This window comes from Cebidichthys violaceus, unplaced genomic scaffold (genome assembly GCF_023349555.1).
Source record: "Cebidichthys violaceus isolate CVI_PGR_0920_01 unplaced genomic scaffold, fCebVio1.0.p SCAF_6, whole genome shotgun sequence".
In the NCBI taxonomy this organism is placed as follows: domain Eukaryota; kingdom Metazoa; phylum Chordata; class Actinopteri; order Perciformes; family Stichaeidae; genus Cebidichthys; species Cebidichthys violaceus.
Genome location: NW_027176816.1, coordinates 560,767 through 572,981, shown reverse-complemented (window position 1 = coordinate 572,981; position 12,215 = coordinate 560,767). Strand labels below are relative to the sequence as shown.

General features: G+C 41.2%; 1 protein-coding gene across 1 annotated transcript; it reads right to left on the bottom strand.

The window, feature by feature from the left end:
* Positions 1-5,281: 5,281 nt before the first annotated feature.
* Positions 5,282-11,642, bottom strand: tspan31 (tetraspanin 31). Its single transcript, XM_068733408.1, has 6 exons — positions 11,461-11,642; positions 9,050-9,217; positions 8,835-8,915; positions 8,537-8,677; positions 8,051-8,161; positions 5,282-7,208 (listed from the first exon to the last, which is right to left on the bottom strand). Exons 1-6 carry the CDS (start codon positions 11,521-11,523, stop codon positions 7,134-7,136), a joined length of 639 nt encoding a protein of 212 aa, XP_068589509.1. The 5' UTR covers positions 11,524-11,642; the 3' UTR covers positions 5,282-7,133.
* Between the last annotated feature and the right edge of the window lie 573 nt (positions 11,643-12,215).

The following is a 12,215-nucleotide window of genomic DNA, read 5'->3' as shown; positions in this document are numbered from 1 at the left end:
TCAAATTATGATATATTATTATAGGTTGAACTACCCAGCAATTTTGAAATTAGCTCCGCCTTTGACGGCTGCATATAGATTATATATTATAATATAGATTAGCCTTTCTGCATAATGTGAATATTTACTTTTGGTAGTTTTTTTTTTTATGTTAGTACATTTGTACTTTTACTTAAGTTAAAGACCTGAACACTTCCTTCACTGTCGATACCTGAGGAACCGGAGGCGTCTACCAGCCTTAGCTCAAGTCCCTGTTGAGGCCGATGCTGTTCCTGTAATGCAGACAGCAGTGGAACCACAAGCTATACACACACACACACACACACACACACACACAGCGCTCCTACTGAAGGTTCAGCTTGTGCTCATCACAGTTTCAGGTTTTTGAAGCTGTAAACGAAGCTGTAAACAGCAGAGGAGCAAAGCGACTCAGAGCAGTTTATCAGGATGCAGAGACAAGGTAATTAGGGAAACATCAGAGGCACAAGAGCAGAGGTCACTTTAGTCTGCTGCAGTTTGCAGAGAAGAAGCCTTATTGCCTCTCTCTCTCTCTCTCTCTCTCTCTCTCTCTCTCTCTCTCTCTCTCTCTCTCTCTTCACACTCTGCATTCTCCTCCATGGCAACACTTCCCACAAAACCCCCTGTCACATTGATCTTGATTGATTTTTCACACTCTGCTTGTTACAGATATGGATTTACTTTAAGCATAACACTTGATTTGATGCAATGCCATACCTCTCCTATCATGACATTGTTCCCTATACATATATATATATATATATATATATATATATATATATATATATATATATATATACACACACACACACACACACACAAATGTAGCTGAGTATATTTACTCAAGTTCTCAAGTACAAATTCAAGGTACTTATACTTTAGTGATTAACGTAGGTATTTCTCCACTATACTACTCCATTACATGTGTCTGACAAAGTTGTATTCACAATAATCAGTAAGAATGTATGCATCTTAAATCAGTTTTTCCGAATTTACGTGGATCTCTCAGGACAAAGACGCTACAAACATACGATGATCTTTTAGATTATGATTCATTGCTGTAAATTAAACTACTCAACAGAATATGCAAATAATTAAAATTAGCACCACCGTAAACATCTACAGCAGTAAAATGCAACATGAATGCAGCAGTAATATTCATCCAAAAACATATATGATAATAAAACACTGACAGGGAACATTTAACTGCAATTAGTACTGATACTTTTACTTCATCAAGGTTTTGAATGGAGGACTTTTGTTCGTATTGGAGTATTTCCACAGTGTGATATTAGTACTTTTAGTAAAGTAAATGATCTGAATACTTCCTCCCACCGCTGCATATATCAGACTGTACTGTGTTCAGGCTGCGTTTAGTTGTTTGTAATGATGAACAGCGGGTCTTGAGCGTAGCCTAATTGTTTGTTTAGACTTTTGTACATCATAACAGCAGCTATATACATAGTCTGTTAACACTGTTCTCATGCAAAGCAATTAATAACAATAAAAAAAAACAACAACACTGCAGCTACATTTGTTAATCTCTCACTCATAATTTGACCAACGTACATTAGCGATACTACACAGCTTTAGAATAATCTGTTCTGCAATGCGCTACACGGTGGCACATTGTGTGGGAGGGTTATTTTATGATGATTCTGTGTGGGGGGAGGGTTGGTGCTAAATGCTAATGAGGTGAACATTTGAGAAAAGTCTATTTAATGGTGTCTGCATCCAAAGGGCTGAACATCCCAGATTTTGAAGATGGAGATTTCATCTCTGCTCACCAGGAAGTCACCTTTATGTTTAATGTAATGTAATCCTTATTAATTCCTCACCTCGTTCTGTCCCGTTTTCTTCCTCCGTTCCTCCGATTTAAAAAGTATTTTCTTCATTTTCCTCATCAGCTAAAGCTTTAGTTCCCTTTTGGGTGTAATGTACCCCGACAAAACGCCATCAGATGAGCTCCAATAACCCATATCAACACCTCCCGTCATGTTCTCAACATGTTTTTTTGATTTGATTTGAAGCTGGATGCTATATAACGTAATGTAACACTATTACAAATGTGGGGTTGGATAAAGGCTCTAATGGCCTGGCGGGGAAAGAAAGGAGCTGGGCTGGAATATGAACTGAGATGCTGATGAGGGAATGAGACGCAGGTGAGCAGGTGAGCAGGTGAGCAGGTGAGCAGGTGGGCGGGGGGAGGCCAGCCAATTGCAGAGCAGATTAGGGAACAGGTGAGGAGGAGGAGGAGGAGGAGGAGGTGATGGGGGAAAGTCTGAATACATCTGCTGGATGGAGGGAACAATGAAGGGACTTGAGGAACAGGAAATGTGGCTGTGAAACAGATTGCGACAAATTCTGTACTCTGTACTCGTCATATTGGAAGATTTGATGAGCTCCTATTGTTGAAACCTCATATTGGCTTCAGATGAACTTTTGAATACATTTTGCACAAAGACTGTCGATTTTTGACTGAGAACTCTTCCTTTGAAAGCGTGTAAGCAAAGGGATCCTTTTAATGGGCAGCATGAACAGGAGGAATGATTTCAGCAAGAAAAAAAAACATCCCTGACTACTGCTATAAAACAGACTTTAAAACATGTGAACTGATCCTTTAACTCATGTGGAGACCGCTGTATGAACGTGCCATTTTAAAGTGACATACCACTCTGAGACTTGAATGCTCTGATTAACCCCCTGCATCACCTGCACTGCCCTTCAATCTGAGCACTAACAACATGCATCCCTGCTTTGTTTCGTCGGGGCCACATTGACCCGTTTGTCTCCGGTCGCTGATGAGGATGATTTTGCATTCCTGTTTGTCCTCTCAGTGCTGTGAGAAGAATACAAACCCATTTAAACCACACTGGTGTTCATCCCCAGCGATCCTATTCCCAGTGTCGGAGGAAACTCCCGCTGTTGATACAGCTATTGTAAAAAACAAAACACACGTTTACTCGAGGAAGTTTAATCATAAGGTTGCAAAACTTTTCCCTCCATTAATCACCTCCTGACCCCTCAGATTTATCTCGTGACCCGTTGGAGGGGCCCGGGCCCTAGGTTGGGAACCACTGGACTGAACTAGCTGACCGAATATAAAGCAGTTAAAGTCGCTCCACTTCAACCAGCTATAAAAGTAAATTGCTTGCATGATGCAGCATTTAAAATTCAGGAGCTTTACTTATAATAAGTATAAGTACTTTCTCTGCATCCAGATGATGCTTTTAAGTAAAACTATGAGATTGAGTGCTAAAATCTCTGAATATAAGATATAAATATGCAATAATCATCAACATAACAGACTTAAATATGGGAGTTCAGAGCAATTGCATGTGTTCATCACAATATGTTTAGGCCTAAAGCTGAATTTTAGTAAGTTTGAACCAAATTAGAATTCAAATTCTATTATCTATTATTTATTTATGGCTTATTCACTTTATATATATACTGTATATATATATATATATATATATATATATATATATATATATATATATATATATATATATATATATATATATATATGTTATGTAAACCCAAGTATCTTATGAGTGCTGTACGGATTATTCTTTACAGTATTGTTATTTTAATTTAAGTATTTGAGTGCTTCCCCCACCACGGAGAATAGGACTATTATAAGAAACAATGCATTGCATCTGTAGGCTGTCTTATCTTGACCCATGAAAAGCTACGCATAATTAGTTCTGCCTATAGGAACAGCCCTTGTGAAAGCCTTTCATCATGTGATATAATGGACCAAATGTTTTAAGATGCTGCCTTCATGCGCTTGCAGAGTCCATGCTATATCTGTAAGAGGACAGATGGCCTTCCCTGTTGGTGCAATTCTCCACAGCTTCTCAGAGCTAATACACCCGGCATATGGACATGCATCACGGGGTGGGGACTGGCATCGGGCCCTCAGGAGAGCACGCTGACAGGATAGGGGATGCGATATGTGGTGCGGTTTTCCAAAGTCGCTGGTCCCAAGCCACCGGCAACACTCAAGACCTCAAAGCCCTTAGCAGGCACATTTCACTTACATAAATGTTCCTGCGTCTCAGGAAAGTGAACCTGCAGGTGCCTCCGGGCGGGGTGCACCAACGCTAGAGATTAGGTCACGCCTTTTCATGAAGGGGGGGGGGGGGGGGGCAGGGATGGTGACAGTCTGCCATGGGCCATTAGGATGAGGGCAGAGCAGCAGTTTATCCTCATTTAGGAACAACCTTGGTTGAAAGGTATCCGGATAATCTCCTCATGTGTTCTCTCTATTCCCCTATCAGAGTGTACTTGAGCTCTCCTTCTGCTCTGCCAGCCCCCCCCCCCACCCCCCACCCCAACCCACCCCCACATTACTGGACCCATCCCAGCTGAAGGGATTAATGGCCTTCTGACAACACAAGGAACCAAAACCTGCTGCTTGAGTAAATTCATTTTATAGCTGCCACGTTGACGCCATGCACCTTCGACTCCGATGCAGTCACTCTGCGAGATAATAGTCTCTAGAAAAAAAAAAGTCCCCACTGTGTGTACATTCCTTGCTTGTCTTGAGGTATTTACTCACATCAGAGCAGCACTGAAATAACAGCTAACCGGGAAGGAAAGGCAGCAGTGGAGACTCTGTACTGCCATCGTGTGGTGAAATGTGTCACATCTTTGGCGTCATCGCTCCTAAACTCTGTCCTCTCTGTCCTCCACTCTTACGCTATAATGTCACAAGACATGTTGTAGTGAACAGTGGTGGAAGTAGTACAAATATATTTTACTTAAGTAAAAGTAGCAACACTATAAGTAGGGTAAGTATAGCAACAAAATACATTTAAAGCACAGAAAGTAAAGTAATTATGCAGAATGGCACATTTCTGATTTATATATACATTACTGAATTATAATTAGTGATTAATTAATGTAACATCACTTTATTATTACAGCTGGTTAACAGTGCTAACTTTACTTTCTTCGTATAGTGCTATATGTATTATATGATAATGTATAAGTTAAGTTTTATTGTGTGTTAATACTCTAAATCTGCAAAGTAATAAAAGCTGTCAGACAAATGTAGTGGAGTAAAACATACACTAGTATCCTCTGACATGTAGCCGAGTAGAAGTATAAAACAGCATACAATGGAAATACTCAAGTGAAGTACAAGCGCCTCAACATTGTACCAAAGTACAAGTTAGCTTCATCGTTACACCACTCTGCTCTAATTTAAAGACATAAAGAGATGTAAACTAAATCACTGACTTAAGTGAAACGGTTTGCAATTTGAGGTTTTATTATTTGGAAAATTAAGTCTCAAAAATTCAAGATACATTTGAATAACAAGTGCACACAAATTCAAAGTGAGGTTTAATATATGGCATAACGATGCTTAAGATCTGTCAAACTGTTTGTTTACACCAGCGATGACTCCAAATCAGCAGCAGGAAATTCATATCAGCCGAGTCGACAGGTTCAAGTAAGACATGTAGTTACAGTTTGTGTTAGTCCTTTAAGTTAAAAGCAATTCAAAAAGAGGAAAACACATCTTCAAAGAGAGAATTGATGAGCAGTGATTTATCAACAGGAAATGTTAAACATCGAGTCAGGCAGCAAAATTATATCATCAAAACTACAACATAATTTGAGCCTAATGTGCATCCTCAAACTTAACTTAAATAGATCCCGAAAATATTTTACACATTTTTAGTTGTTTTTTTTACAAAGCATTTAACACTGATGAACAAAAACAAGCTGATGGCAACTGAGAACAAAATCATTCCACAAAAGAATTATATTAAAAACACACAAAAAAAAGGAAGAAAAATAACTGCAACCAAGAGCACATTTTCACAATTAATACTATTAAAAACAAAACTGGGTTTGCAATGAGCAGTTTTGGCTAAATCTATCCAAATATCTAAAATCAAAAACAGCACTTCACTGTATTTCTATTTGTTGTGACTTCTTCCAGTTAACACAGAAGAGAATGATACGTACCTGAATCCGCCTCTCTACTACCGAAAGCTATACTAAGCAACATCACTGTGCAACACAAAGAAACATTAAATACAGGAAGGGTGGATTATTGCGGCCTTCAAAGAGACCTCCACTATGCAGGCAAACCTCCCGACTAGAGGGGCAACTACACGGCAAACCCATCAAGAGTGATTTCTAAAAGATTATGTACAACATCAAGGCTGCAGTCCATTGGCGTCCTAATATCTCACACTGTTAAAAGTTAGTTGGCTCAGTTACAGTTCATACTTTTCTTTTTTTTTTTTGAACCCGAAAGACTTGCAACTACATTACCTAACATCTATTCTTGCTTTGTAATCCTGTTACATCCCGGCATTTGTGGCATCTGAAAAAAAGAACATTTACATACAATTCAAAAACTATTGAACAACACACGTCCAGTATCCGCCTCCCGTTTGCCCCTCGGCTGACTTAAAGAGCGCAAAGTCATCGCGCTGGACGTGTTGGGTATTACAACTCTACACATCACCAACAGCACGGACCGGAGGAATATATATATATATATATTCGCCGTTATGTGGTGGCACTACATCGGAGACGAGAGGAAAGAAGTCAAGGTGCATACAAGTTAATTTGTTGGGACGCGGCACAGTCATTTGGTTGGTGTGTGGAATAAAATCAACAAAGAGGCCGTTTGTCTGTGCGGGCCCAGGACACATGCAGAGATGTCTCATCCCTTGTTACATAGCCGGAAACTAGCGGGAAATCTGGTACTCAAATCAAGGCTGGGTCGCCATACCAACAAGTCACACTTCTTGGTATCACAAGTTATCCTTTCATACACAAGTATCCAGGTCTTCCGGCTGGAGCTCTGGCAACACTTTCTGGACAGGTTGTTGTAGTTTCTCAGTCTCAGTTGAAGGTGTGTGTGTGTGTGTGTGTGTGTGTGTGTGTGTGTGTGTGTGTTTGTCGGGTGCTGCGTGAGCTCGTCCATTCTGTGTGTTGTAGTAGTTGGTGTGGTACTGTATTGTATGCTGGCGTGTGTCTGCCTCTAGATGTGCATGATGCTATGTGTGCCAGTGTGTCTGACACTGCGCTGCGTACGGAGGGGAGGGGGGGGGGGGGGGGGGGGGGGGGGGGGGGGGGACTGACTATAGGAAAGCACTCGGGTTCGCTCGTGGATCCTTCTGGTTCCTGTAGCGCACGGCGAGCCACACGCCCAGGATCTGTGAAAGACACGACAGGCAAAAAGATAAATGCACGGCCACGAAATGACACTTCTAAACGTCATCACCAGAGATGTGGAGCGTTTTTGACAAAGTGACGACTCACAGGGCTAAGCTGGCCAGCTAACGGCTAACACGCTACCAAGCCAGGAACACGTGAGCGCTTGTCAATAACAATAGCGTCTTCCTATTTCCTCTGCACTGAGCCGTTTACTACCGTCTGTCATGTTGCTGTTACATTACATTACGGTCATTTAACAGACGCTTTTATCCAAAGCGACTTACAATTCAGTATCTATCTACACACCGTAGACGCAGCTACGGGAGCAAATTTGGGGTTAAGTGTCTTGCTCAAGGACACATTGACATGAGACTAGTAGAGCAGGAGCTCGGGGATCGAACCGCCGACCCTCTGATTGAAAGGCGGCCCTGCTCTCCACTTAGCCACGGTCACCCGTTGCTTCACGTTTGCATTTCCGGCTCTTGGTCCCCTTTGAGGTCCCTTATTACATAGTTGGAAACTAGCAGGAAATCTGGTACTGAATGATTTCGCCACCAATATTGACATAATTAAGCATCGATGTGATGGGGTCTTTATGGAAGAATAAACCAAACTGCCAACCTTACGATTACTGGATGATTTGCTCAAGAGAAAACCCCAATTTGAACTCGATGGATCATTTTCCTGTGCACAATAACTTTTTGGCTAAATCAAAGTTACAGTTAAAGTTAATGCGACGTTAAATCCAATTCAGTGTCTTTATTTTGTCCTTCAAAGCCTTATTAGGCTGATTAAATGAGGGGGCGGTGAGCAGATCTAGGTTTGGAGACGGGACACTCACCTCTGTGAAGCTGAAGAAGAGCCCGACGCCCCCGAGGATCTTCAGAGCCTCCGTTGCATGAGTCAGCATCATATCCCCGCAGGTGTAACAGCCAGTGTTCTTTTTGCATAACTGGAGGGAAAGATACAAAAAAAGAAAAGAAAAGAATAAAAGGCCTTTAGTCTTCAGCAGTGTGAGTCAACCGTTTGCCGGCTAAGCCAGAATTATCCTCCAAAAATCTGTTCTGAGAACTACAGAAAAAAGTTGAACTTTTAACTTTTTTTTAACTTATCCTGGTTGAAGGAAATGTTTTTGTGACTTCTGCTCAGTGGAGCAATATTGTGTAACAGGAAATATAATGTGAAACTGCAATATTTATCTAGGATGCAGTTGAACATTGTCCTTAACACCATATAAAATGTAAATGAAACAGAAACAAAAAGATATTGTGGTTGTGCTGGTGAAGCAGGTTTTCTAATAAGAAGACCTTTGATATCTAAGACTCACAGCGGGACAGTTCTGCAAGTCCAGATCAAACTGTGCCCGGTTGGCGGTGACGTTGAGCAGCCCACAGCAGTTCAGCTGGCTCTCCAGATCAGTCTTGGTCTTGTTTTCCAACATTCCCCAAGCAGAGTTCAGAAGTGCCTCCTGGAGAAGCAAGGAAGACAAATAAAATGAAGCACATTTCTTGTAAAAAGTCACAACAATGTATTCATGCAGATATAAACACGTTTTGGTAATAAGTGTTATTAACACGGACGCAACACAAGAGACATTAAAACTGTTAAATTAAGAGTTTTCTCACCTGTTGTCCGCGGTTCATCGCCAAGCAGGAACAAGAAACTCCAAATTGGAACAGGAAAACGATGAAAAGAATGACCATGTACTTGGAGAAGGAAGTCAAAGGAACAACAGGAAGAACATGGAATATGAACACAAAGACCACATTTTCATATCGCAGTTCACAGCAACCGACCCGATACTCGTCTGTGCATCAATGTCAACGAGGGGAAAGGATACAAAGAAAAGCAGGACTTGGTGGTGGTGTATCGCTCCGATGAGTCCGACAATAGCGATGAGCAGCAGGAAGACGCCCACTGCGATGACCCCTCCGATGATGTGGATGCTCGACACCAAGCCGAACCCTTTCCCCCATGCCGCTACTCCGATTAGCAGCAGCCCGACCAGCTAAGAAGAGGGAAGGAAGACGGTTAACCGGAGTCAGCTGAGGCAGCGTGCGTCCGATGGGACTGAGCTTATCACGCGGTCACGGTGCTAACTTCTGATCACCACAAACACCAGTTAGGTCTTTCATTAAAAAAGGTAAAGTGTTTGCCATATAAGTAATGCAGGAGAAGAACAGCAACACAGTGAAAGAACCAGGCTGACCCAGTTAGAGATCGCTGTTAACGTTTCTTCACATGGCCCGCGGCAGTCAGACTGCTGGCCTCCAGGCAATACATTTTTTAAACTATTTTCAATTATCTGAAACAAACTAAAAACACTGAGGTCATTGTTGTATTTCTTGAATTGATTACGTTCAACAGAACAGACTTGCTTGTATTCTGTAACACTATTGGCTTGTCACTTTACCTTTAATGGGAGCTGACAAAAAAAAAAAAAATCACAGAATTCATATTTGTCACGTCTGACCCCGGAGGTTCATCTTTTTAATGGAGGTACTATTTGTCCCGGACGCCTTTATACGTCTTCTTTCACTGCCGTCAGTGGCCTGACTCAACACAGCATCACACTCGTGACAGTTAGCAGTGACTCAGCTGTCGACACGATTGCTCGCATGTGTACATGTTCCAAAGTTTTCTGACTGGGTGGGTCGTGTCTCAAGTGTTTATATCAGTAGTGAGGCTCAGTGTGTCACAACAGCAGGCAAACAATGCAACGCTTCTCTTACGCCCACGTGCTTCACAAAGTGTATACCTGGTAATCAAGACAGCAGGTAGAAGTGAGTAAGACAAACACAATCAAGATGTTTTTTGACTTAATTCTTGGCAAGAAAAACTGGACATGTTAGTTATACGCCGTGGGTACGTTTATGAATAATCACAATATTTTACTAAACAAAACCCTAGATGAAAGTATATCACAATATGACCAACATTACTAATTAATCTGACAGATCGCAATAAAACAAGCAATTATTTGGTCCATTACATGTCAGAAAAGGTGGGGAATGACCATTGCAATTTCCCACAGCCCCGGATAATTGTTTGTCTGCCTAAGGGTCCAAAATCCAAAGAGTTTCAGTTTATTATAGAAGATAAAGAAATGCAGCAACTTGTCACATTCGAGAAGCTGGAGCCGTCAAGTGTTCAGTATTTTGGCTAGAAATACGACATAAAAGATCAATCAGTTATCAAAATATTTCAATTTGCTGTTGATCAACTTGAGTAATCTGTTCAGCAATATAAAGACAGATTTAAAAAATACACGTCAGAGCAGTTGAGCAGTGATGTACAGTTGCCAATAGGCAGACATCAACCAACAACAGTTGCAAAAACAACTAGATGTTTACAATTAGAGTAAAAACACCTGTAATACCAAGCAGCAGTGACACAGTGAGTCGAACAATAGAAACAGCTGTACGATATGATGCAATGCAACACATACAGCTTTACTAAAGTGTTTGGTGAAAGAGACAACTATGCTACTTGTCTTTAAATAGACTCAGGTCAATTTTGAGTTTAAACTTGTACTTTATGTTAGATGGTGATTCTAATATGTTGTCTTCCTTATTGACATATATGAAGGAGCATAGCAACAAGATAACACAATACAGTACAGCACCACAAACTACAACCTTCAAATTCACCTTAAAAAGGTCCAATCTTCACAATGTTAGGATTTAGAAAGGGGTCTATTTACTACAGGGCTGGTGTACTGGGACTAAGTTCACGGTGGGTTTATGTTAACGTTAGCCGAGTCGAGGCCAACATGTTGATTCTGACAGCTCACATGACTGACACACAAACACATTAGGTCTTGTTGTAACAGGCTCGGGTGACTGATAAGGACAGAAGAAGTGGGAGATAAACCATTCACGCATGTCAATCTCACATCTGGGGGTCAGCTGGCCTCCCTGCTAACGGTAGCATCCGGGCACATAATGGCGATAGCTAACCGGCTAACTACCGTTAGCTAACATATCTAACGCTACATATCTGTCTAGTTAGCTAACGTACACTAAAAAAACGTCTACTTCTAAATATGAAATAACCAGATATGAGTCCGTACCATTAATCGTCTGAGAAGCAAAAACAGAAGAATGTGAAACAAAGGGCAAAATCAGTCATCTTTCTGCGCCCTAGCCACACTGCTAGCTGCCATAACGCTAGTTCACTCAGAAGCTAGTTTCGCTAAGCTAACGCAGCTATAGCTAAAAGTTAGCATAATGATCCATTTTGTACACTCACCATGTAAACCACATTCAGGGAACAAAGCGCATTTTTGGAGCAGGTGAAACCGCCACAGACCATATTCGAAAAAGCTCTATCGACTAATGAATAAGACTTAATTAAAAAAAACCAGGCTCTTCGGGCTCTCCGGAGCGCTAACGTCTGGACAACAAATGTTTTTGGTCAGCGGAGAGGGCGTATCTGATGACGTCCGCACCGCATGTGACGTCACGGTGTCAACCATACGTCATCGTTTTAGGACAGAACCAGATAAAGAGAAAGTGGCGTCAGCGGAAATTCAAAATGCTTGATTTTCACGCGATTCACGAGTTTAGGTAGTTCCAGGAAGTACTTGGTGGCACATTTGCATGCATAGATATTAGTAGACATTGGTACAAACAGAGACAGAATTGCAAATTTGCTGCTAATCAGTAGTCAATGACTGAATAGATTTACAATATTCATTGAGAGCAACTGCACACGTATTTAGATACAATACTTTTGTGTAAAGTAATGTAAGTGTAACAGCTAGAGGTACCTGCTTTATTGACATATTGACATTTTGACTAAAGTTACCTTGTTTAGAGGAACAGAGTGAGATTTAGTGGCATCTAGTGGTGAGGTTGCAGATTGCAAGCAATAACATCCGACCACCCTCCCTTTGAAACCGTGTCAGAGGACTGCAGTGACCCTCTGGTAGTGACAGGTACCTTTAAGATTTTATTACCACAAGGAGCTACTCCTATCAATATGCTGTTCTTTTTCATGACTAA